At 46.8% G+C, this 25,748-nt stretch overlaps 1 protein-coding gene across 6 annotated transcripts in view; it reads left to right on the forward strand.

The window, feature by feature from the left end:
* Positions 1-25,748, forward strand: part of LOC149353062 (GTPase-activating Rap/Ran-GAP domain-like protein 3) — an 829,394-nt gene that overhangs the window by 396,157 nt on the left and 407,489 nt on the right. For 4 of the 6 annotated variants that reach the window (XM_089582252.1, XM_089582249.1, XM_089582251.1 and 1 more), the window contains exon 1: positions 15,147-15,456. The exons of the other annotated variants lie outside the window; for them this stretch is intronic. In XM_089582252.1, the coding sequence (XP_089438378.1) occupies positions 15,197-15,456 (260 nt within the window). In that variant the 5' untranslated portion in view covers positions 15,147-15,196. Of the gene's footprint in view, positions 1-15,146; positions 15,457-25,748 lie in introns of those variants that run through there. 6 annotated transcript variants of the gene reach the window in all.

Below are 25,748 nucleotides of genomic sequence, written 5' to 3' on the forward strand. Positions count from 1 at the left end.
TTTCATGCTCTATCGGACGATACTGAAAAAAAAAACATTCTGCGCGGTAAATCTATACGCTTGACAAAAAAAAAATGTTACAGAATGCCAAGTACTTGTGCCTTTGCGCACATGAGGGCTAGGCTGCCGCAGCAATCTCTTTTTCGCTCTACCTCTTCTCTTCACCGTGAGATTTCTTTCTTTCTGTCCGGTGTTTTTGTTTTCCCAGGTCACAGCCCTCTCTTTCTCCACTCTCTCTCGCTCTCCTTCTGCCTCTGAAAAGCGGACTCTTTTTGCGTTTCCTGCCTTCTTACGCTAGGAGACAATATCCACTATGACAGCACTTAGTTACAGACCGTAATTCCTGGAAGCTAAAAGAGCAGTATACTCTCAAAAAGATGTCAACTGCTTTGCGCTTAAATAGACTACCTAGCTTTTATCTTTCTTATGAATCCTTTTTCACCGCTTCCCATAAATATTTCCCTGCGCTACTTTCGAAAGATTGGAAGCAAACAAAAAAAGCAGAGACAAGCCCCAGCAGCAGAATTCGATGTCACCGCTGTGGTTGAATAATATTCCCAAGTCTACATCAAGCGCCAGGCTCGACACGTATCTTAATGCACTTGACTGCACATATCTCGCGCAAGCGGTTTTGTCGCAGTGCGAGGCGGTTTATTTCGTTATATTGATTTGCTTTTTTGTTTTTTATTGGTGCTGAAATTAATTCACCAACGGTGCGATAACAAAAATTCCGGCCGACGTCCTGCCTCTCGCTTGGCACTGAGTCGGGTGGCGAGCGGCGAGGTTCCCTTCCAGGGGCTGCTGGCAGCTTGCGAATGGTAATAAGTGCCCGGAAAGCTTCCGGAAGTGTTTGTATAATTCAGGACGTAATTTAAAGTGTCAGGCGCGGCCCTGCACAATAGATATAAATCCGATAGCGCGGCGGTCTCTTTCCACCCTGGCGGCGCGTCGCTGTCTCGCCGGTTGCCGTTCCCGAAGGGCTGAGAGCGCAGAGGAGGGGGCGGGGCGGACGCAGCTCTTCCGGAGCGGCTGCCCGCTGAAGCGCGAAGCACGGCCCTTCTTTAAGCTGCCGCTAAAAACGCGCGCACAAGGCGCGAAGAAAAGAGGTAGGGGGACGCATGACACGCGCCCGCCAGGGCAAGCTTTCGCGTGAGTCTGTGAGTGTGTGTGCGGAAGGGGGTCTCGTGCGCAGTTATCGCTTTGACGTCGTTTCTCTCGTCCGGGTGCTCATTTGTGTAGCTGCGCTTGTGTCGTCTCGGGTCTGTACGATGAATTTTTCGTATGGTGACTTTCCTGGTGGTCGTGCGCTGCACCTCTCGTGCTCGAAACGCACGTGGTCGGTCCCGCGTGGATTTGCGGGCCCGAAAGTGGTGAATATATAAACGGAATCCTGACGTATCAGGATCCATATCCCTTGGGCAATTACATTTCGCGCTTCCTTTTTCCTTACACCTCCGACGCGGCTCGTGTTTTACTTTGTGTTCATTGCAAGTGATTGTAACACACCAGCGCGCTCATGGCGCAGGGAGTAAAGGGGACTGTCGATTTTGACGCATATATGTAGCAGTTAAATTGGCGGGTGGCGGACGCCTGTTTCCGCGTGCGAAAAAAAAGAAAAAGAAGGAACGGAGTAGCTTGGTTGCGTCGCAGGCACGAGTAGATTTTCTTTTTCCCCGCATATCGCTCGTCCTTACAGCGCAGCATTGGCCTGATTAAGCCTGGATCACTAAATCGACCATAAAATTCTTTCAGAGGTCGCTAATTTCCGAATCTTTTGGTGTGCAAGTGAGTGAAGAGTAAGAGAGCTTGCTATCGTAAACGAGTTCGTCGAATATTGAATACAGTAAATTGAAACTTTGTGTAAGTCTGTACAGGATGCCGAAGACGAGCTTTGTGGTTGAGCCGGCCGTCACTCAGATGCGAGCAGCTATGGTTCAGTGCATTCAATTCAGGCAGTGAAACACTGGAAAAAAATGGGCAGGACGTGAAAACAACAAATTTTCCTCCTAGTTTACTTTCGTACAGTGCTTGCGCCCTTACCTCACAAACCATAAGGCTGAACGCGTGCGCTACAATACTGCTCTGAAGTTTAACGAATATTTACAGGAAAGTATGGTTGGTTGGTTGGTTTATGGGGTTTAACGTCCCAAAGCGACTAAGGCTATGAGAGACGCCGTAGTGGAGGGCTCCGGAAATTTCGACCACCTGGGGTTCTTTAACGTGCACTGACATCGCACAGTACACGGGCCTCGAATTTCTCCTCCAAAGAAATTCAGCCGCCGCGGCCGGGATCGAACACGCGTCTTTCGGGCCAGCAGCCGAGTACCAAATCCACTGAGCCACTGCGGCGGCACTACAGCAAAGTATAGTCACTGAGCAAACCCATTAATAAAGACGCCTCGCTGTGCTGATAAGGAAGCACTGGATGCCTGTAGCACTTTAATAACCGCCTTCGTATGTTAGTGTATCAAATACTAAGGGATGATAAAATAACCGATGTCTTCTTGATAGACCCGTGTCTAATAATTTTACAAGTCAGACAGCAATATCTTATTTTGGAAGTGAGCTCACGACTTCCTGAATTTATAAGTGAACGCATCTGGACTCACTTTTTTCTATGAACTGGAACGGTTTCTGAAGTTTGCTTAGCGAGACCGTGATACGCTCGAGCAAGTTATTGACTTCGAAATGAAAGGCGTCATTTCACATCTCTTTTTCTCACCGGACGTGCGTCCTCAGCGACAGGCGCTTTGTTGTGACGTCGGTCAAAAGACACGACTGCCTGCTGCCTTGGAGGGTTTTTGAGCGCTCATCTTATTAGAGACGGAGAGGCGTGGAAGCAAATGCCCCGAAGGTGAAACAAGCTTTCAAAAGGCTGCTGGCATTTTCTCCCTCTGAGACCACTATCCTGGCGTCTTAGAATAGCTGACCGTATGGGCTTTGAGTTACCGTGACTCTTTACAGTTTGGTTTGGTAGAGGGAATGGCACGACGATATGAGCATCCTGTCCCGTACCGTTATTTGATTTTTCTCAACCCGCACACAACAAGGTAGGCGCAGTCTTAGCTTCTGTGCTTGCTGCCATTCGTAAAGTGCCTCCTTTTTCATTATTTGTAGTGTAGCCCAAAGTTACTTCCGTACTTCGTAGCTGGCCGGGTGGCGGCGAAACATATGAGTTAGAAAATAATGAATGATAACCGTTGACTTCATGACCTTCTTGACCTTTCGTCTAGAGCTTGTCAGTGTGTTTTGTGGTCCATTTTCAGCCATGGAACTTTTTACAACCGTGAAAAGTTTCAAGGCTGATCGATATGTTGCAAAGGAGACATTAGATAACTATTTTTTATTTATTTCCCGAACAGCAAGCAAACGTGAGCACACTCATAAAAAGACCTGCTGCCGTCCAATGGTGTATCAGCGTACATCCTCGCTAGTTTTCATGTCACACACCAGTGCTGAGGAGTGTTCGTGCTACACGGAAATGGACGGAAACTGCAGGGCTTGCAGGAGCTCTAAATACGAAGGTGGGGAAACAACTTAGTGAGTGAGTTTAGTATATGTGTCGATTGTCAAGCCCTTAAGGGGACGTCATTAATAATCCAGTATATTGGCATTACGCAGGACTCTTTCTGAGGGGAGCCTCGGTAGAATCGCGTTTGTTTCAAAGTTTCAAGATAAACTGGCTCTTGTTTGTCGATGGTGGCAAGCTTGTGTGTGCTAGTCTTTCATTTGTCGACAGTGCAAAGGATTGATAGAGATACATGGAAAAAATTGCTGTCTGGCGTCTGAAAACGGCCTGTGTGAAAGCAGAGCGGTAGGCGGTCAACGCAGGCTTTGGAGAGAGTTTAAAATCTCTAGTGACATCGACACTGAAGACGCTTCTACAGCGGGTGAAGACAAAACTAGAAGTGGTACTGGTAGTAGCGGTTTTGTTTAAAATAACAAAAGGAAGGAAAAAATTTTTCCTGGCCCAGGAATCTGCCATCGCTACGGGAAGCATTTGAGCAGGGGCAGCGAAAATAAAGGGATATAGCAGGCAGGGTGTAGAAGTCAAATGAAAAAGGTGATGGGGCACCTAGAAAGGATAGGGGGGGGGGGGGGGGGGGGGGGCGTAGTTTTCAGCATTTAGCACTACAGGTAAGCAAGCCTCAGCAGCTGTCACGCGCTGCTTCTGCAGAAAAAGCTTTAAAAATTTTTCCTCTCTTTTGCTTTGGCTTTAGCGCAAAAGCGCAGCTTCAGTAGCAAAGCTGAAAAACCAGAGGTATGTGTTAAGCTTCAAACTTTGACCTTTGACGGAACGCCAGCGGCGGAGACCTTGCGCAGCTGCTGCGACAATGTTCATGGCGCTTTTTTGTGAGGAGTTATGACTCCACTGTAGTTAGTAATATGGCGCTATGTTTCAAAGTTGAGTCACATGCGTCGTGATTCTCCCCCTCCTGTGAAAGCGCAGCCGGCTGTGGCTTGCCTCGCGTTGTCATCAGCTACCAAAATATCGTTTTCAATGTCGTACATCTTCCCGCGTTTTTTCTCTCTCATCCTCCACACGGTAAGGAACGTTAATGGGGATACAAAAAGGGGAGAGTGCTCATCATATTTCTTCCGCCCCGAAAATAATGGGCCCAAGATTATTATTATTATTATTATATACGTTGCTCTTTTTCTTCAGTCTTTCTCAATCAAGGACGACGCCAGGAGCACGCGAAGAAAGGAATCTGTCCGAAACATCCGCCCGCATTGGAAAATCAAAGAAGTTCCGCTCGCGCACGGCGCAGGATTTAATCAAAAGGTGATTTATTGCGTCTTTACGTCTGTTTCTTCGAACTCTGCAGGGCCAGACGTTCTTGCGTGTGTGCGAGCTCGTGTGGTTTGCTGTTTCTTTGGTTTTTTTTCCCTCTTTCCTCTCTCGGCTGGATGATTTCTTTTCACAGTTTCTTCTCCATCTTGCCCCCAATATTTGTCGGCAGCGGTGAACTGCAACGTCATAAAGCGGCCGTCTTTGATGTCGCGCCGCTGCTGCTGCTTTACGCCCCAGTCAACTCTGCTGCTGCATTCCTGCATAGAACTCATAATTGCGAAAAAGAATTTTTTTCCGCGACAATATCTCCTTCTTTCGCCGTCACCCGCACCCTACCTCTATAGTGTGGATGACGAGGATAGCCATTAAGGTAATGGTCACCGTAGGGGGGCTGGGACGTCCTTTCTTTAGGAACGAAGGAGCGGCAGAAAAAAAGCAAAATAAAAAAAAACTGAGTGTAGAATTGGTTCGCAGTCCCGGTAGTCGACGTCTACTTGGACTAAAAAGACGAGGCGTCGGAACTTTGCTTCTCGCACTGCCGTGCATTCCACGACTGTTTCTTCTGCGCAATCTATCCCTCGCGAAAGCACTTGCTCATATCGGATCTAAAGTCGTGCACGCTGTCATCGTTATTGTGAGCTCCTCATTTCCGCCTACTGTGATGCTCGCTGTACGACCCAGTAAAGGCCGCCATGAAATGGGTGGAGCTTGTGCAGGGCTTTGACGCCCTTTCCTCAGTGCATTTCGCCCTATTAAAACTCACGATGCGCTGAGCGACCGGCTGCAGCGGAAATGCGTCAGCATGTCACGCGAACTCCTGTTTTTCAAAAGAAAAAAATTACCGACGATTACGTTACTTCCTAATGCGAAATTTGAGCGCAGCAAATAAGCTGTTTCACCTTTTCGATAGATTGAGGCAAAGAAATCGAGCAACACATGTATGCGCTATCACAGAATTTTTTTTTTATTTTTCACACGTATTCGCAATTTCGGCTCGGGCGGTGCACATATACAGATCCGCCGCCACCGATCTGGCTCTCTGATTGCCACCGCACAGGGGTTGCATTGGAGGAGGAGCGAAGAAAGGAATTAAGTTCGAGCCGGCGCTTTGACAACCGGAGACTCGCAGGAAGAGGGGGGAGGGGGGCGGCGTTTACACCCAGCGGCAAACGATGGGGGCAGAAGCGCGCGCAGCAAGCGGACAACACGATAAAGGGAGGAGGGAAGAGATAGCAGCGACTGACTGATGCCGCTGACGCCGATAGTGGGTCAACCCCAGCTGCGGATGAAAGGGGGGCGGAGCTGGTTACGAGGCCGACGCCGACGACGACGCGAAACCCAGGAACGGACGCCAAAGAGCTGCGCTCTAAAATCTCACTCACACATGCTCAGCGTAGCATCAGATTAGCACCCCTGGAAACCTGAGCTCGATGCTGTAACCACTGAGCAATGGACATCATGCGTACGCTCGCGGGGCTTTTAAATGTGCATATTACCCGCGCCTCGGCGCCGGGGCTGGATCCGAAGCTAGGGCCACGTGCGCTAGATGTTCATTGATCATTAGAGAGTTCTTAAGAACGAAAGCAAGTTGGCTACGAGAGGCGCTGTAGTTTAGTGCTCAGGATTAATTTTGACCGCCTGGACTTAATCAACGTAGCGAAGACTCGCTAGAAAAGCAATCTTGTATTTCGAATTCCCATCTTGCCCTACTGCTGTCGTATGCGCAGCAGCATTTTGGTGAGACCAGGCCACAGGAAAGACAGAAATCAATTTCGCACACACAGTCAATAAAAAATTATCAGTCTGTCAGGAAGTCCGCGACAGCGGCGCGCGAGTGAAACCACGTACGCGACCGTCCACTCAAGCAAGCTCTAAGGGAAGCCAAATTACAGACTTCGTTTGGGTTTACACTTCAGTGTTGAAGGGCGTTTGGGGTTTCAGCGTTCTTCCTAACGAGTGCAATGCGAGGACGCTCGTTAGGCGCTAGGGGAATGCATTGATCAACAGAGTGTTACGTGAAGGAAAACTTCATTGCATTCTGCGATACGCCCTGTTTCTTCAAAAAAGCTATTAATTGTATTTTTTTTTCCTTTTGCATCCGTGGCCACGAAAACACTGAATCCTAGATTGAAAACCTTCCGTGCACGTTACTGCGCACCGCCGGAACGATTTCACTCAGCTGCTGTTTTGTATGCGTGCCGAGGATGGCGAGATGGCTGCTGCCCGTAGCCGACCTTTCGTAGACAGCCGTCTGTCAGGCAGGCAGCATGCGTTCTAATGGAACGACTGGAATCGCTCAAAAAGGTCCTCTGTGTGTGCGCGACCGTAGTTAATGAGCGTGATATGGAAATAAGACGTTCTAGCCCCGACGGAGTATTAAACGCGCTGTGTTTTGGAGAACGCGGCCGTGGCTCTGACATATGTTCCGGAAGGCAGCTGCTTTTCATTGTACCCACGGTATTCAATTTTACGTAAATCAACTTCCCAATCCTACCGTGTTTCAGACGATTCTACGAATCTGCAGCCAGGCGGCTGCGATTTTGTGAAGACATGTGATGCGATGCGTGAGCAACTGTCACCGTGTGCTTTAAACACGAGCGTGCAAAAGTAATACAAACAACGGTGTCGGCACCGTGTCACCCTAAATCCTGGAAGGACCACCGCAAGTGGTCTCAAGAGCACAGTTCTCGCTCGCAATTTGAAAATTAATTTTCAGCCGTTGACTCGACTGACTTTTGAAGGGTTTCTCTCTAATACCCTTCAATCGTGCCATTCAAAGTACTCGGTGAAAAGCGCAATCACGTGTGTGTAAAAACAATGAAGTAGTATAAGTAATCATTGACTGCAAATGTACCAACTCTCTTCATAACGCTGTGCTTTTGATTTGACGGCAGTAGAGTTTAACGTTATGTGTCTGTCTTTTTTCTTCGCAGGTAAGTCTGACGTCACAATCCACTACGTGCTGTGCCTGCATGTGAGTATAGCCATCTTACATGCTTTGAGCTCGCTCAGTTATTGCGCTATTGGGTGTGGTGCTTTTTTTTTTTCTAAGTGCATGCAACTTACAGAAAAAAAACACTCTTCATCTTGGTAACATGAGATGGAACTTTGTGCATAAATTTTCTATACAGCGCGACGCGATGTCACTACTCCACAGCTCGTTGAGCAGAGCAATTAACAGACGCCGGCAAAGGGTTTCATAATGTTTTTATCATAAATGCTAGAATCGTCTTCGCCCGAACAGTTGTGCGGCTACACAGCTGATTGCTCGTGAAGTCGGATTTGCCTACAAATGACTTGAATATCTTGCATGGTCCCGTCCCATGTGCTAGGATTGGACCCACCCCGTTTCAAATCTAGCCAGGGTGGACTTTTGTTTACCACTGAAGTTTTGAGAGCGATAGACAAAAAAACAAAGGTTCATAGCCTTCATTTCGCCCAGCCACACAGCTGCATTAAAGTTTTTTTGTTGTTTTTTTTGTGCCTAGCCTCGCCGCTCGGGATGTTCTTCAACTGCATCGCGTAGATAATGCGCACACAGGATCGAAACTGGTGACTGCAGTTAACCATTCTTCTACAAGCCTTAATGTAAAGCCATGGGACAAATGGGCAAAAGGGAGATATTTTAAAACAAAAAAAAAACAACGAGTGATGGGAGCAGGAGCAAGAAGTAGTGAGTTTACGTTAACAGTAATACGGCCCGACTGACTTACCTGTAGTACAGGAAGGTGATGAGAGGATAGGTAAATAAAAGGGCGAAAGAGAAAAAATATTTCGGCAATCAGTGGCTGCCTTTGTCTTTCGTGAAACGATAAGCAGACGAGCCATTTTTTTCTTGGACCGGCCAGCGCATTTAAAAGATGAGTGCGAGCACGCATGGCAGTCAGTATATAAAATATTAGCCTTGAGGTCGAACAAAGCTGCAGTTTGAGAGCCAACGGTGAGAGACCGCGTTTGTGTTTTATGCGCGGAAAAATCCTGCACAGAGTGCAGGTTTTTTTTTTTTTTCATTTGCAGCCCGGAATTGCAGAGGAAACAATAATATTGTTGCATGTGTACATTCAGATAAAATAATGTTTCTCTAAACCAGCAGCTGTCTCTGGAAAAGGTTTCGTGGGGTATTTTTTGCGGGTGAAAAAAAAATAGTAAAACAATGATAAGCCGGTAGTCCACCAAAGTACCCAAATCTAGATATCTAGAAGTGTTTGTACAAGTATTGTTCTGGCCTTCGTAACTGATGGTGTTTCTCTAACCTGCCTTTTTTGCGTAACCACTTTAGCCTCTTTGATAATAGACAGAATTAGTAAACGAGACTCGGTGTTTATTCTTCCGACGTTGCTTCGCGTCACCTCTATGGGCGATTCTCGAGGGCGTTCTGTACGTCTTACCCGCATAAATGAATAAGTTTATTCAGAAAAGTTGAGCCGATGGCGGATACTCACGGAAAATGTTGCTACAATTACCGACGTACATATAGAGCTGATGTGCTCATATTTTGCCTGCACGGCTAAAGGGTGCTTCTCCGTGGTGTAACCCTTATTGCGGAAAAGAGCTCTTCACAGGCGGTGGAGGTTGACGGAGGTGGCGCTCGCCACCGACGGGCAGTCTGCGCGTGCGCACCGCTTAGACCTTGTGCAGAGCTGGGCTTTCACATGAGAATTTCACTAAAAGCGACGCACACGACTGCCCGCGTTCATATGAAGGAGAAAAGGTTCGCAGTGTAAAATGCGAGTTATCCCTCTGTACTGGGCTAGCCGAAACACGGGGTGCTGCAAATGACCGCCGTATTCGAGAAAGATATTTATGGTCTACGTTAAACGCGTTTTCACATGTGTGCGATAAAAGTATAAGTTCGTGAAAATTTAAACAGGTTTTCAAAAATTGCACTTAAGGCCTTCTTATTAGAAGGGCATTTTCCAGAATAAGTAGTTTTCATGGAAACGAAGTTATAAAATTCTGACGCCTCTATCAACGTCAATGTAGATATACCAACTTCAATGTAACGCAAAGAGCGAGTACCACAATGTTGTTCGAAAAAAACGACAATGAAAGTGAAATGATCTTGGATATATTTATGAATTAATTATTTTTTGTCTGGCCGCATCCGCATGCCTTTTCTATAGCGTTCTGTTTTCTGCTGAAGTGGTCTGGACTTAATATTAATGTTTTTACAATGGTATTCTTTTTAGATTAATACGCTATTTTTTATGGCCTTGCACCTGCCTGTTGAAAGAGTAATCTATTCTTTAGTGCGCAAAGTGTTTTTCCTCGACAGCGAAATAATATAGCCGTCAACGGCGGGGAGCATAAGGTGTAAATAAACAGCGATAAGTTCCAAGCCCATCATATCTGCTTGGCAAGGGCAGTAGAGAGGCGTTCAGAGACAGCCCTGTGTGCTTACTTTTAGAAGATTTTACAACTTTCACAAGGTTTTTTTTTCTTTGCTGTACCGTTCATTTTGCAAATAGAAATGTAAGAAACTTCAAAATTATCCTAAGAAAAATAAAAACAAAAACAAAAACTAACGTTCTGCGCATATTTAAGTACAAAAAATATAGCACACCTAAAGTATTTAAAAGTAAGGAGGCAACACTGGAAGAAATAATAAAGTGCGCAGTCCAAAACTAAATGAATACAAAGGAATCTCAATCGTCGCTATTCCCAGCGCCTCTCTGGGCGACGTAGCGGTCCGTACGGAGATGGGTCCAGCGCACGCGACTAACTCCTGGATCCTTGGCGCCAGTTGTGCATACAGAAAAACATTTGTTAACACCACAGTGACATATTTTAATTACATTCTCTAGCTGCAATGCCCGAAGACAACTTCACGCAGCGTGTGAAGAGACCACTCAAAAGTGCATGCAAGCATTATTTCAAGGAATTCAAAAACAGGCCTTGCAAGGCGCGAATGTGATTGCTGCGACAGCAGCCGCGGTTAGCGCCGCCGTTTTCTTGCGTGGCATACATTTACATTAAAACAGCAATGTTGGGCTTGCGCAAGTACGAAACCAGCGATATAGTAGGTGTTCAGCGAAGCTTTTGGTCTGCGACTACTTTAAAAGCCTGAGCGGGCTTTAACCAGTTGGGAACCGTTCAAGCAAGCAAACAAACAAGAAATTTTCCTCTTGGGAGCGCACTTGTATCGGCTATACTTGTTTACAGGTGCGTTCGCAGTTACCCAAGCATTTCTTGAATTCCTTCATGCTCTTTAACCGCCCCCACTTGCACTATTCCTTTCTCCATCGGTGAAGTTTCGCTGTGTTTACTTGCTATTCACAGCATAGAATCAGAGCGACTTTGTTCGCAACCACGCCAGGGCATCCCGCCGCACGATACACGATGTGGAAGCACGACAGTTCTTTATTCGGTCAAAGGGCCGTCATCAGGTGAAGGATTCAAAATATCTGAGTGAACTAGCCGTACCTGAGGAACCACAAGCGAACCAAATCATAACCGGTGCCTTCGTAGGAACAGGATGACGACTACAAAGCACCGTCGACGCGACAACGTGCGCTGAGATGGCAGCTGCCACTTGTGGCAAGGCTTAAAAAAGGTTGCAATGAAGTGAGCTGTGTATACAGAGGGTGTTTAAAACCTGTTATCAATTTTTTTTAAACAGGTTCTTTGAGTAAAAAGGCCGTTTTTCTCTCTTCGGTATAGTATTTTCACCGACGGCGTATCAGAAACCAGCTAATACTTGTTGCAAGCATGCTGTTTAACTAAAACTAATAATGAACTTCTTCATTATTGTGGTTAGGCGGCCATTATATTTAGAGATTCTTAACTCGCCATTTTTCAGCTACATCCGTTACAGCTTATACATTTTCTAAAGCGCCGTTTTTCGCGGCGCTGCGCAACAACGAATTTCGGTCCTGTTCACGCGCGAACCCGTACAGGCTTTCTTGGGATGGCGTTGCGCACACGAACAAACATACACAGGAAGAGGCAGAAGACAGAAAGAGCGCAAAGAGTGCGTACAGGCGGAGCGCGTACAGGCGTACAGGCGGAGCTGAGGACCGCATGCAGCCACGCCTACGAGTGCGCGTCATCTCGGGTTCGCGCGTGTCACGTGCCCCTTTTCGTATCACGCGACACGGGAGACAACCAGCTCGGCCATGGAACGCCAACGAGGGGAGAACGTGTGACTCGCACAGCTCCGGTCACGCGCATTAGCCCATTTTAATGCGAGCGAAGTCAAAATTCTTCAAAGCACCGGAAGGAACCCCGCATGTCTCTTTGTTGGAAGGTCGCAAATTGAACAAAAGAAAGCATGAAGGATGAAAAATTTGATGTTTCTGACTTTGAAAAAAAGCTAGGAGTGTGGCTTTAATAAGATATCGTAAGAGTGTTTAATTGAATTAACTTTCTTTCCTTCCTTTTGTTCCTTATCGTTTTTCCTTTTCTGAAGGAAAGAATGAACTTCTTTTTTTGCCATCTACATAAATACTGCATTTTACGCAGCTGGGCAGAGTACGAGTGATAAAAGAAAAAAAAATTAAAGAAGAGCCTAGATTTTTTTTTTTTTTTTTTCAGGAGACCAAAATATTCCTCTCAGTGTAGAAGTTAAATGGTATTCAGGCTGCGGAGAAAAAATCTGAAGTGCGAAAAAGTGGATACAGACAAAGTACTAGTGCAATAAATGGTAGTTTTTCGATCCTCAATCTAAATGAACAATCATGTCCTCGACATGTTGCTTTGTGCAAGTGAAAAGCCCGCCCTCCCATGTCAGCCCGTTTACGAGCGGTGGCATCGGTTTGCTTATGTAGTTGCAGCCAGCATTGTAGTCAAACTTTCATGCTGAGGCAGGATGTCACTAGTGAATGTTTCATCCATATTCGGGCCTAAATGAATTACACAACCCAAGTGACGCTGTCGCTGGACTAATGGCCACTAAAAAGCCAGCCATGGCGTCCGGGTAAATGCAGTGCTCGAGGTACCGTTCTATAAATTTGCCACGATCGTTTCTTTAATCGTGTTACTGAGAAGGCTGGTAACTGTAATTATTCAGGGCAGTATTCCTGCCCCGTCGTATGCTTTTCAGGCTTCATAAGCCAAATTACGATTTCATTCTTTTCCAACTACACAACTGAGTCATTACTCGTTAATATAATATTGCACATACCTTCTACTCCGGTTTACTGGCAAAATCCGACTAGGACCTCGCTCATGGTCAGCCATGTATGCAAACGCATTCTCGTTATTTCGAGCGTTTCCTTTGTGGAAAGTGGAAAGGCCGTTTAATAACGCGGTGGACAAAGGCAACAGAAAAGAGAAAAGAGCAAGGTGGTGCAATGGGTTTCTACCAGAGGCGACTTCCACGTAAAAGTGTCCTGCAACACCAATACCCCAGCCGCTGTGGTGGAGATGAACGGGTGACGCCATTGCGGGCTGGTGCGAAGAGCCCGCAGAGTTTTTAGCGTACGAGAAAGGTGTTGGCTACAACGAGGTGAATCGCGCAGAGCCTTTGACGGCTTCTCTCGCAGTCAGCGCACGAAAAGCTGAAGTTACATTTTACGTGCATCGTCTCTTGTGATGCAGAAGACGACCTTCGCCAGTACCTTCCTACCTAACGCAGGCAGATTTCTCTTGGCCTACTGAATTTAATTTTTAATTTCGCATGTTTTCCTGTGAGCACAACAGAGCCCGTTTCAGACGGCATCGGCCTCCGCAAGTGCATTCTTTCGAACTTTTTGCAAGTCCAGCTTCCGCCAGTATTGGCGGTAAGTTGGTTGTAACACCGCTGTAAAGTGACTAAATACCTGCTTCATGTCAGACCGAACAAAAAAAATTATCATGAACCGTTCAAATTTAAGCCCAGGTACTTCTGGAGGAAAAAAAAGCTAGGCGAGTTCGTTAGAATTAATACAGCAACGTGTTTGTCTTGTCTCGTTCTTTGTATCCACCTTTAGCGCTGTTTAAGCATGAATCCAAGGCACATCTTGCATCTCTGTTCCCATCAGGATACAAAACAGGCATGATTAAAAAGCAAAAGAAAAGTCTTCCAGGCCAAAGGATACGAAATACCGCTCCCCTACCAACTTTTTTTATTCAAATAAATGAACTTCTATGATTTCGATGATGGACTGCTAAATCGCTCGTAACGATCCATGAATATTGGGTCTAAGTTCGTAGAACAACACGTATCTCACATTTAACGATACTTTATGAAAACGCATAGTCTAATATTAGAGTAAAATGTCATTTCTTCAAGTGAAGGTAGAACGGCTGGTAGTCATAGGTGTCACCGACTGATAAGTCACGTGTATCTTTTATATATATTGGGGCTGAGTTCTGATTGCAGTACACGACAAAAAAAAAAAAAAAAAAAATCTGTAGCCGGTGAAACTCAGTACAACAGGAAAGACTTATTCAAGAGTGAAGTTACTTTGTCATGTACCGTCCACGATAATGCACAGAAAAGTGGCTGTATCCGAAAATATACCGTCTATATTTCGTAAAGCATTGAATGCATTTTTTTCTTTCATGCTGATATTTCACGCTGAATAAAGCACTCCCATATCTTTAAACACAAGGACTGCGAGTCCACTCTAAATACTTCTATAGGTTTACGGCTTTGAGCGAAGAACGTATCCGAGTGGAAGCACATTATAGACTTGACACTCGCTCTATAAAATCTGTAGGGGCCCGATAAAAAGAAAACACACAGATTTGCACAAGAAGGCGGGAAAAGCGGGCGAGCCGTTCGAACTTGACGCGCTCCAACTCAGGGCAATCAATCTCCGTCTTTCTTAGCGCTTCTCTGGCGCTAGTACAATCCGTTCACCGTCCATCCTCCATTGAATGCCTGTTGGTTTTATGTTTACTTTAGACACCTTACTTTCCACCCTTTTCCTTGCTTCGTTGTTTCGGCTTCCGCAGGTCCCTGCTTTCACAGCTACGAAAGTGGCGCGCCTCTGAAACCAAGAAAAGCACGTGATGCACCGTCGGTGCGCCTATGAGCAGGCCCGCGCGGCCTTCTCGTGCTGTCGCGGTAGAAGGGAAGAGCTCCGAGGGGCCAGTGGAGAGCAGCGCCGGAAACGCTCCAGATTTCCGCCGCCGGGGACGGTAGCGGGGGCGAGGGCGATGCCGCCCACCCTCCGAGCGCCTTGCTGCGCATGCGCCGCGAAGCCGGGAGGCGGGGGCGGGCACGTGACGCCGCGCGCACGTGACGGGCGGCGCGGCTACGCGTCACTTTTCGAACGCGCAGACGGCGTCCGAACCCGCGCGCCGTGCGACCGTGGTCCTCGACGTGCGCGGCCATGGGCCGAGTGGCGCGCCGGCTGAGCCGCTGAGCACAGCGTGGGGACTCTGGACTTTGCGGGGCTCGCTCAGGGTCGGGGGGTGGCGGCACGCTAGCGGGGGGGGGGACAGTGCGGTAAGAGGTCGCGATAGGCAGCGGTGATGCTGCGCCGGTACCAGGGGGCCGGCGGCTCTGCGTTGGACCTGGCCGAGTTGCAGCGCGAGGAGATCATGGGCGCCGCGCCGTGCTCGTCCCAGGACCCGCCGGACAGCGCCAAGGAGAGCCGGCTGCGGCGCGTGTTCACCGCGCACGTGCGTCGCCAGAGCAAGAAGCCGCGCCACGGCGGCTTTTCGCTGAACAACATGCTCAAGGAGCCCCTGCGCCTCGTCAACTCCGTGCCACTCAACTTCGACTTTGGCAGGTGAGGTGCAGGATCCCTTCCAACCATGTTCTGTTTCAGCCCTCAGCGCTTATTCGAAGTCATGCCGCCGTCATCGCACTTCCACTGCGCTACCTAGTGCATACGGTGGCCGCTCCCTTTAATTGAAACACAACTTTTGTGAAGCTTCTGTCTCATTCCGAAGCTTCCCTCTGTGAAGGCAGCCGACTGAACCTTGCCTGACTCAGGGCAGGCCCTGGCAACAAGTTATTACGATGATACTAGAAGTTATGACGCCCCCATCTAATCGCCCTTCGCATGAGGGGACAACTGTCAGTGCTGGAATTGCAGCCCGTCTTTAATTTATCCCCGCGCAAAATGAGCGCGATGGATCGTGCCTGTTTTCACGGAGTTGACAAAAAGATGTTGGGTTCTAATTAGGCCATTGAACTCCGCAATCCATCAATCTGCAGTAAATGCATTATTGTCCAGCGCAGTTCGCACGTGATTAATACCTAGCGCAAAAAAAATGATCACCAGTGGATCCTTCGCACTAAAATTTATTACAGGGGCATATCTGCAATATTGCCCCTGTCAAGGGTAGGCAAGCAAGGCGAGCCGGCCTGTCGCAACGCTGCAATGACCTCAACGCAGCGGAACGATCCAAAGAGATGCGAACCAACAACACTCGGCTGTTCGGACTTTTAGAGCGCCGATGACACTTTCCAGAAACGACGTGTCCAGCCCTAGACCTACACAGAAAATATGAACGCAACGAGATACCAAAGGCGTCTGACCAACGCACTAGCGCCGGGTGGTTTTTGTGCTCGCATTTCTTTCGATAACGAGCAGGCCTGCCGTGAAAGAAAATGACAATTTATCGTGAGCGCTGGGCTTATTAATAAACTTGTAACGTTTGCGATATGGATCAATGGCAAGTGCAGAGTATGGCAACCAGTGCCCGTTACCATTAACGACCCTCGCAAGGCACCTCCCGAACATTACGTTGTTCATAGACAAAGATTGCCGTTAGCGAACCTATTAGCATATTTGCCTAGCTATCTGTACCGCATATGTACGCAAATTTTACTAAATGGAAGCGTTGCGGGTTGCGAAATTCACTCTAACCTCTTTCTTAATGGGTTCAGGAAATGAAAATAAGTGAACAAAGGCGCAACAAGTTGAGGTGTCCACACTCTGAACAGTAGGGAGGGCTCCGGCCGTGACGTCGTATTAAAGTCGGTTGTTTTTCGTCGTGGTGACTTTCTTGTTTTATATTTCGTACTAATAATCTGCCAAGCAAGTACCGCAAACTGGAACACGCAAACAAGGCATGTAGCGCACCCTGCAGACGTCACTGCAACTGTCAGGCAAGTATCAGTTGTTATGCAGGGTCGAACGGTAAAGTGGCGTTTCTTTTTTTTTTGATCTAGCTTAAGACACGGATTAACGGCACAGAGACACCAGAGTGCTTCATTTGAAACTGCTTCCCGGAAACCATGGAAGGAAAAACTTGTTTCCCCCCCAACAGCCGTTCCTCGGCTTTCCAGGAAAGCTTCAACTCTTGCAATTCTGTTTTTGCATTTCTAAATCAAAATGCGCAGTCTGACCACCTACACCGGGACGATTGAAAGGCTACTTTTTATTTACTAATCTGGCCAGGAACTTGCGAAGGAATGCGATGGCGGCCATGACGGTAGATAGCATCGTACTTTCTCTTTGGTCACCCGGCATTGAGTGGATTCCACGAAGAGACCGTCTTCTGCAGTCGACGTCTGCCGTATTAGTCAGTTTATTGGGCTTATCTTTCTTACGTAACATAGATGTTTCTGTTCCTATGGGGGGGTAATGACGACGCGAAAGAAGACGCGCATACGTTCAGCCGCGCCCTAGCATTTCAGCCCGCAGCATCGCATCTCTCACGGCTCTACACGGAAAAGGTGAGGGTGCGAGGTGTGCAAGACTCAAACATGAACCAGGGTTTCTAGATTTTTTTTTATTCACGTGCTCAGGGTGTACGGCAATAATAAATACAAAAATACCCGCTGCATTAGCGAAACGCTGAATGTACCCGCACCAAACACTTCGTCGATTACGGAAAAGAAATGTTTCAGCGCATAATACTATGCATTTTGTTTGAATAAGGCTGAGTGGTACTTACCAGTATTCGGCGTCAGTTTTCATGCTACCTGTTAAAGGCACGCGCCAAGATTTTGTCACTAACGAACGAAAAAAACGAACTCAATCAATCAGCGGGGTTTGCAGCGTTATTGGGCTGCATTGCAACACTGTAGTACGGGAACCTTTGAAAAACGGCCGAAAAGTTGCGGTACGGTTTCGGTCGAAAACAACCATATTATTCCGCAGTTTTGCACCTCGGTGACATCTGGAGAGAGGACACACTCAAATGCTCGTAAAGCAAGTCTGATTTCACTTCGAAATCTTCCTCGCACCCTGCATTCCTCTTTTTGCCGTGCGTTCACCGGCCAACTGAAAAGTGCTCATTGATCGCGTATGCTGTCAGGCACATTTGTAGCACCATTTTTGACAGGGAACTGTCAAGTAAAAAAGAAATAAAACCTTGTCACAAAAAATAAATGCCATATATGAAGGTATGTGCGCTTTTTACCCCATGCAGTCGTAGAAAAAGGCTGGTCGCACATTCTCCTTAGTCCAAATTTGCGAATCCCTTTAGATATACAGGGTGAGGGGGCGGGAGGGGGGGGGGAAGGGAAATGCGTGTAAAAAGACGTCAACAGGTAGGTAAGAGGCCTTTTCTACAGATTTTCGACGTAGGTTCGTCGCTTGAAATGGTATTCTAAAAACATTTTTTTCTGAAAATATGCTGCGAAAATGTAGGCAGTTGGGCCCTCTGGGAACACGTACCCCCTTTGCGAAAAGTAACCCAGCAACAGTGTTTTGCTTCTCAACAGCACAGCAGAGCCTTTACGGCACCCCTAAAGACAGAATGTGGACAAGGGCTCACCTTACTTTACTCAGAATCAGAGCTTAAGGGCTGCCATAAGTGCTTCGCTACGCGGCTAAGAAAGGAACCACCTGTGCCCGGTTACTTTTGACAAAGACTGTACGTTGCAAAGAGGCTTCCTTGAAGAGTAGCGGCGCACCCAGCTCCGCGCTGGTGCGCCTCTGTCGGCACAGCAACTGGCGAACGCGTCTAACATCACACCCTTAGTTGGTCGACAATAATTGGTTGAGAGGGGCTAACGACTACTTTCCTCGGATGCGAGCATACGTTGGAAGAACCATGCTTAACTTTTTACTCTCGACAGCTACTCTAAGAAACTATATTTACGGAATTGGTTTCTTGCAAATGTCAGTTCTGCATGGGCTAGTAATCCGTGTTGTCCCTTACAGTCTCTATCTTTTAAATGTACACCGGGAAGAAATTGAAGTTGGCTTGAATCGATAGAGTACCAGCTCCCAATCACATATAGAGACCACTCTTAAAAAAAAAAAAATCTCTGGTAAGGCAGAAAAGTGCGGAAAAAAGAATACAGGTACCGCCACCACTCAGCAATCTCGCAAATGCAAGCGCGATGACGAAAAACTTCCGATCTCTGAGGCTGATAAATGTGCATGAACTTTATGCGTCTGAATATTGATCTAAATTTTGTTTCGAAAGTGCGAGTGCATTTTTAAGGCACAAAGAGTACGGAAAAAAGTCAGTCTTAATGTTGGAAGCCAAAGAAAAGCTGTGCTTGGTGGCACCATAGGCGGCCAGTTCTGTTTCGGTATGCTTCGGCGCTTCGCGGCCTTAGCGGCCATATCAGCAATGCGCGACCGCGTGGTTTCGTTTTTGACGCGCCTCAGTTTACATGTGCGGAGCAGCAGAGGAAATTCACGGTCCTTTCTAAGTGCTCCTCGGACGAAGTTCATGGCACTCACCTGCGACGCTTTTTTTTTTTACCCCACGTGAAAGAGCACTGCGCGCTACTTCTTGTCGCGTGCCACACAACTCAGGTGCGCGGACGCACTGCGTCGTCGGTTCTCGTTTTGATTGACTACAATTCAGCGCCGTAGCAGCAGCAATGATAAAAGTTACTGCAAAGAAATGGTCGGACCATGTGGCGTCGTAGGTTGTCCTAACAGCCGTGCCAAGTCATAGCATGGCAGAAGCATTGCCGATGAGGTGGTGTATCATAAAGTAGCGCCAAATTAGCCGTGGTGGACTACTCGGTCGGATGCTATATGCCGCTTCGAAAGCAGGGTATCACTGCGTGCGTAATTGTGCTCTCTGCATTTCCGTCCTGAAGACTACTCTCTAAATACACTCCTTGAGTGAGTGTCTTGCAATCCCCTCGAAGCTCCCCGAGATATGTCCCCATACGGGGCTTCATCTTTATACAGTACAGGAAACAAGTACCTCACTGGAGCGCGACGCGAGCAGTGCTGTGAGGATTGTACCTCTTCCGGGAACGCAATAATTCCCTCAAGTAAAATAACTCATGTCAGAACGCCTACACCCAGATTACGCGAATTAACCATTCGGCATCCTTTGCTATGTATTCGCCTCAATCATAACACTTTCCACAATGCGCGCTTTGATATAAATGTACCTAGAATAAGACTCCTCTCTATGGACCCCAAGGCTCACAGCGAGGAGTGCAGGTAGCAAGTTTAACACGTTTCTGACCACAACTGCTGAGCCGACTGAGTTATCAGAGAAATCTGGTGGTGTCAGTAAGCTTAGGTCGCGCCCAGCAGGTAAATGCGTACGATGATTTAATGCAATTGCTGATAAATCATACAGCGCCTCTATGGGTAAGCAACAGTTGCTGACAGGTTTCGAGCATCTATTTCACGCACTTTGCGGTCACGCTTCGGAACAGGCAGAGGAATACACCTGTAGCTAACTGATGTTGCACCAACCTCCACGCTAGTAAACACACCGCTGACGTGTTCTCTTCGCGCACGCTAGACTGCATAACCAGTGCTACGAAGACTATTAGAGAGCTAAAAAATGTCTTTACATGGCAGTCTCTACTCATCACTCGTGACGGTGGCTGGGCGATGACTGCTGCCGCGCCGGTAGCTTTGCTTGCTGTACACACTGCCGACTCATCGGCGCTCGGATGTCTTGGTATCCGTCCAGCCAACTCAGCCCTCAAAAGCATTGCATGCTCTGTTGTCGCTGAAGTGCAGGCCATAATTGTTTGCGAGTACTTCGTTGTCGGGATCGGGAACGGGATCCATAGCAAGGCTGGTGCAAACGCAGCGGCGGCTGTTAAAAGATACCTGCGACACCCGACCGGCGGTAGCTTTCATTTTGGCCGTTGTTAGACTGCACCGCTCGCAGTCAGGAATCACGGAGTTCGCGTTGACGTCATTTTTCGGTTATTACGTCACCAGAGAGCCCCGAGTTTGAATGAGAGGGGTGGGATAACTTGTTTCAATTTTGAATACAAATCTCTGGGCAATAAATGAGTGTTTCGCTGCTGAACAAGCTGCAACAAAAACCATAAAATACCGAACTACCGGATTTTGATAGCAACAAAAATTTGATAGAAGAATTCTCACTATCCGTTTAAGTCTTACCGTTTCTTGTAGAAGCCGGTTCTATTCAGCTATACCGCTGTCCCAGAAAAGTGTAAGAGAGCACACCTAGACATGAAATTGAACAACTTCTTCCGTACAGAGCTGTTCTCGCGCTCACTTCAAACTGTACATTACTGCAACCGAACTGATGGCAGTGCTACCAAGACATATTGAAAAACTTGAGAGCGTTTTTAGAAAAAGAAAGAAAGTAAATCCAGCATCAGGCGTTTTTTTTTCTTCTCTCTCTCTCTTACTAGACGACACAGTACGTGCGCATGAGGGAATATTTAAGCAGCGACGTACAGGTTTGGTCAAAAGTTTCCAGGCCACAGCGTCTGCTTTCGTGGGACGTAATAGGGCCCCGACGGCACCTATGAGACTACAAATGCCCCCAGGAGTGAGTATGAGCCTTCTTTTCACCATCCAGAGATTTGGAGCCTCGGGGGTGTCATAAATGCCCCCACTATGTTGCCAAAAGCTGACCATGTGTCCTGTAAACTTTTGGCCAACCCTGTATATGCTTCTTGCCGCCACGTCTCCCTCCCTGTTTTCACGTCTGGTGCAGAATCAACCTGTTGTCTTCCCAGTCTCACGGCACTTACCCAGGGTGGGCGGCTCCGACCGACTCAGTGTCTCCAAAGTTCGAACGTCGATAACGATAGCCGTTGCCGCTGACAGCTCTTCGCTCACCTTTTCGGTGCCCACCACACGCCCCCCCCCCCCCCCCCTCCCCGCACTCTTCCGTTGACGGAGAAAAAAAAAAAGCTTTTCGAATCAGACTAAAGCTAAACGGCCTGTTGCCGTACAGCAGGAACATGTTGAGGGAAATTTCTTTACTGTACCGTACAAAAACAAGTAAACGCTTAATGACAAACGCCACAGCTAGATAAAGTGAAGCTATATAGCTATATTTTCGCAACAGCGATTTGGGACGGCTGAGTAGCGCATCTAGAATTCCCCGGGTACTTTGCAAGCTATCAAAAGCATGTGACGTTGCAATTCTTGGCGCAGTAGCGCATTGGCCATGGTCTCCCTGAGCTCCAGCACGAACCCTCTAGCCTGCCCTCTAATATATATATATATATATATATATATATATATATATATATATATATATATATATAAGAAATGCAGAAGAAAAAGCAACCACATGCCGCCGGTGGGAACCGAACCCTCCCACCGGCGGCATGTGGTTGTTTTTTCTACTGCATTTCTAATAAATTATCTTTAAGTTATGACATATTCAATAATATTCTCCATTGATCAACACCACAAAATAAATAAACATAAATAAATTCCCCTGTGTTCCTTGGTTTCTGTGGCTGTTGGCTTCTCTTATATATATATATATATATATATATATATATATATATATATATATATATATATATATATATATATAATTTCGCATTTTTACCTCTAGCAACCGAGTACGTTCATCTTTTGTGGTATATATATATATATATATATATATATCCCAAAAATAATTTTTTTAGAGTTGGATTCGAGCCCATACCATCGCGGTGTAAGTAGCGACAGCGGCTGATGCCTTATACCACTTTACCATCACCGTCTCCCTCTTTCTTTTTGAAACATGGTTTTATTACAGCGAAATAAGTGCCGTGTTCACTGACTATTTACAAAGCTTTTAGGGATCGCTACAAAGCCATTCCAAATCAAAGCACTTAGAGACAACAAAACTGTATTTATTTTACTCGTTTATACACAGAAATTAAGTCTTGTGCAGGGAGTATTTACAAAGCTGCCCACTGGAGGACAGTGGGCGTCTCCTGCCATTACGGATGATACATGAGAAAAGTTAGAAAAAGGGAATGCTGACCAAAGGTTGTTCAAGAAAACGGGTATGGAAGCCGAAACGTCTTTTACTCTTTTGCAGCAACCATTAGTCTTTGTCTATGTCTACTTTTTTGCGACAGGAATCCACTGCCCGACCAGACGAGATATTGTCTAAACTTAGATTTCATTACGGGTGTCAGTGTACACAGCCACAGCAATTTAGGCTTGAAATAGCATTTTCATAACTGTACGCCAAGAAGGAAAGTAAGGCTGAAGGAGACGAGGTTTGGATAGTAGATCTAATGGGTATTGCTCTACGTGAGCCGCACACGTAAGATAGTGAGTGAGTGGCCGCAGTGATGAAAGGCGGCACTGTTTGAACGGCGGGGTTCGCGAAAGAACAGGTAGCGACGTCTGCCGCACTGACACAAAGCAGGAGAGGAGCACTTTATCTCGTTACATATTCTACGCGTTCCATAATCGTTCAAGGTTGATGGGTCTGGAGGAAGATTCGACATCCAACAAGCGTCTGCAGTCTGAACCTGCGACGCGATTCTGACGGCCGATTGGCAGCACCAGCATTATGCGGCCGCACGCAAACGAAGGGCGGACGCCGCAGGCGGCAGAAGATGAATGGCGGGCGAATGACGCCCTAAGACTGAACTAAAGAGAGCGGCTAGCAGCAGCCATGAGCCGTCCTAAAATGTGCCCTAACGTCCTCGAAGTGGCTTGCCGAATACTACCGAAAAATTTTGCGTGGCGAATACTATTGAACTGTCAAAAAAAAAAAGAAACATTCAGCGTGTTTTTCTCTCTCGTTAATAGACCCCCTCGATGTTCTGTGTGTTTTTACAAGCGCAGTTGTGCAGTTCGACGGTGCCCATTCTGTCGGGAAAAATATTTTCTAACATTGTTCAGCGTTTGAGCACTTTTCATTATCGAACTGCGTCATAGTAGTTGTTGAACCAATTTTCATTTCTAGCGCAAGTTTTCTTATGCGTCGTAAAGACTGGCATATGTACCACATACGAGGTCTTTTTACGAGTTAATTGGTACAAATGGGTGCTCATTTTTCAGCGAGATCAATGCGCAAAATGCCTTGAAAGTGGTGGTGTTCAATTTCTGGAGTCATTCTTAGTGCCGCTTTATAATCTGTATGCGTGTCTCACACACATACAGCTTACGCACTAGGAAGGGTTAATCTAAGTTTAGTTAGTTTTGTGCACATTAAAATGGCATCTTGAGTGGAGACCCTTGGATGGGCTGCTGTTGCAGACAATTACTCCACGAAGTAGGTGTAGCGGGCGCATTTGAAGAGTGCATACACATTAGCTTCTGAGCCTATCTCCTAGAAGCGGCATATTATTTTGTAGAAAATATAGACTGCGGCTCATGCCGTTCGTTGCACATAATTTCAGGAAACTGACCTAACCTATATTAATTTCTCGCATCAAGCCACTGGAGCTAACTGGCTGTTTTACGGGCGACAGTTTCTTATGCATAGCAACAGAGGATGAGAATTATATTATTTTCACTATCCACTACCGCCACCTGCGCGGTATGCCCAAAACTAAGCGGCATGAAACTTGTGGGCAACGCGTCAGAATCAACCACTACAGACGGTCGTTGTGAACAAGACCCCGTGCTGGGAGCCGAAACGACCTAATTCCTCCTTTTTTGAACTTAGCTGGTCAGCGTCAGTGTGTTTCTTTTTTTTTTTTTTCAATCATCCCTGTCACGTTCATTGCAGGACAAAGCCACCATTGATCTCCCATTGATCCCCAACTAGCCCTGTCGAGCGCCATCCACCTTCACGTTATCCGAGCAAGTTTCGTTATCCCCTCTACCCGTCTAACTATCTCCTGCATCGGAATAAGGACGGTGAATTGACTATGTTATGTCTACTGTGTCCATCAGCTGGATTATGTCCAACGTGGACAATGAGAAGCTTCGCTGTGGAATTAAAGGTCAGAAGAAAAGGTATAGAAGTCGCAGTTGGTTGTGATCGTCTGTGAGACACCGTTCTCTGAGCTGGTTAAAGATAAACATAACATATGGCATTCTGGGACCTTTCAAACAGTCAGTTTAGTCTCCCGTCTTCATTCAAAATATACTTGAACACGCAGAAAACTCTTGTGACGAAGCTTGAAATTGCCACCAATGAGCACTCATCGGTAGTTTCTGAGCGCGTTTGATGTTTGATGCGCGATAAGCGTGGTTGTGTTTATTCTTTGTTAATTCAAAGAAAACAAGCAGCTCGAACATGACATTGTTGCGGAGGATACAAAACTTCATAAAACAGATCCTCAATGTTCTGTATCACCGCATCACTTGGCAGTGAATTCCATTCCTTAATGGTACACACAAACAAAAAATGCGAAGTATGCCTTATAGCTATATGGTTGGACCTTATAACAACGACCAACTCGGGAACATGTATATTTGTTTTAAAAAAAAGCTATCTAAAAAATTTCAGCCAAGAATGTTCTTTTGGCAGAAATTCAAAAGCGGCGTCAGATGCAAGCGCGCACTGACGCGCTATACTTTGCGGAGTTCGGTAGGCACACTATGCCTACATTTTAACGTTCTAGGACCATCTCTTTGCACGGATATACCACACCCTCAAGCTTCGAATAACGCTGACTACAGCACACCTATATCGTGGAACCATGTTTTGTTTAATAGCTCGTACAGCCAGTATAAGTCCAGATTTCACTGAAACGTCAACGTATGCTGAGCTGCGAAAGACTAGCCCATGTTATGGATTTCAGTCTTATTGTGATGAAGTGTCAACTGCGATATCAGCCTGCCGCGAGAACTCTCGAGCTCTTAAGTCTCCACTCACTGCTTCCTCGAGCGCTGGTCTCGAGGAAAACGTTTGCGATAAAACCCTCTTCCTTCCTTGTAACGCAGTTTGTAGGCACTGCGCTAATTACGCCGTGAACTTCCTATGCGCGCACTAGAGGCAGTGTGAGCTATCA

Source organism: Amblyomma mixtum, chromosome 3 (genome assembly GCF_055824585.1).
Source record: "Amblyomma mixtum isolate Tamu chromosome 3, ASM5582458v1, whole genome shotgun sequence".
NCBI lineage: Eukaryota > Metazoa > Arthropoda > Arachnida > Ixodida > Ixodidae > Amblyomma > Amblyomma mixtum.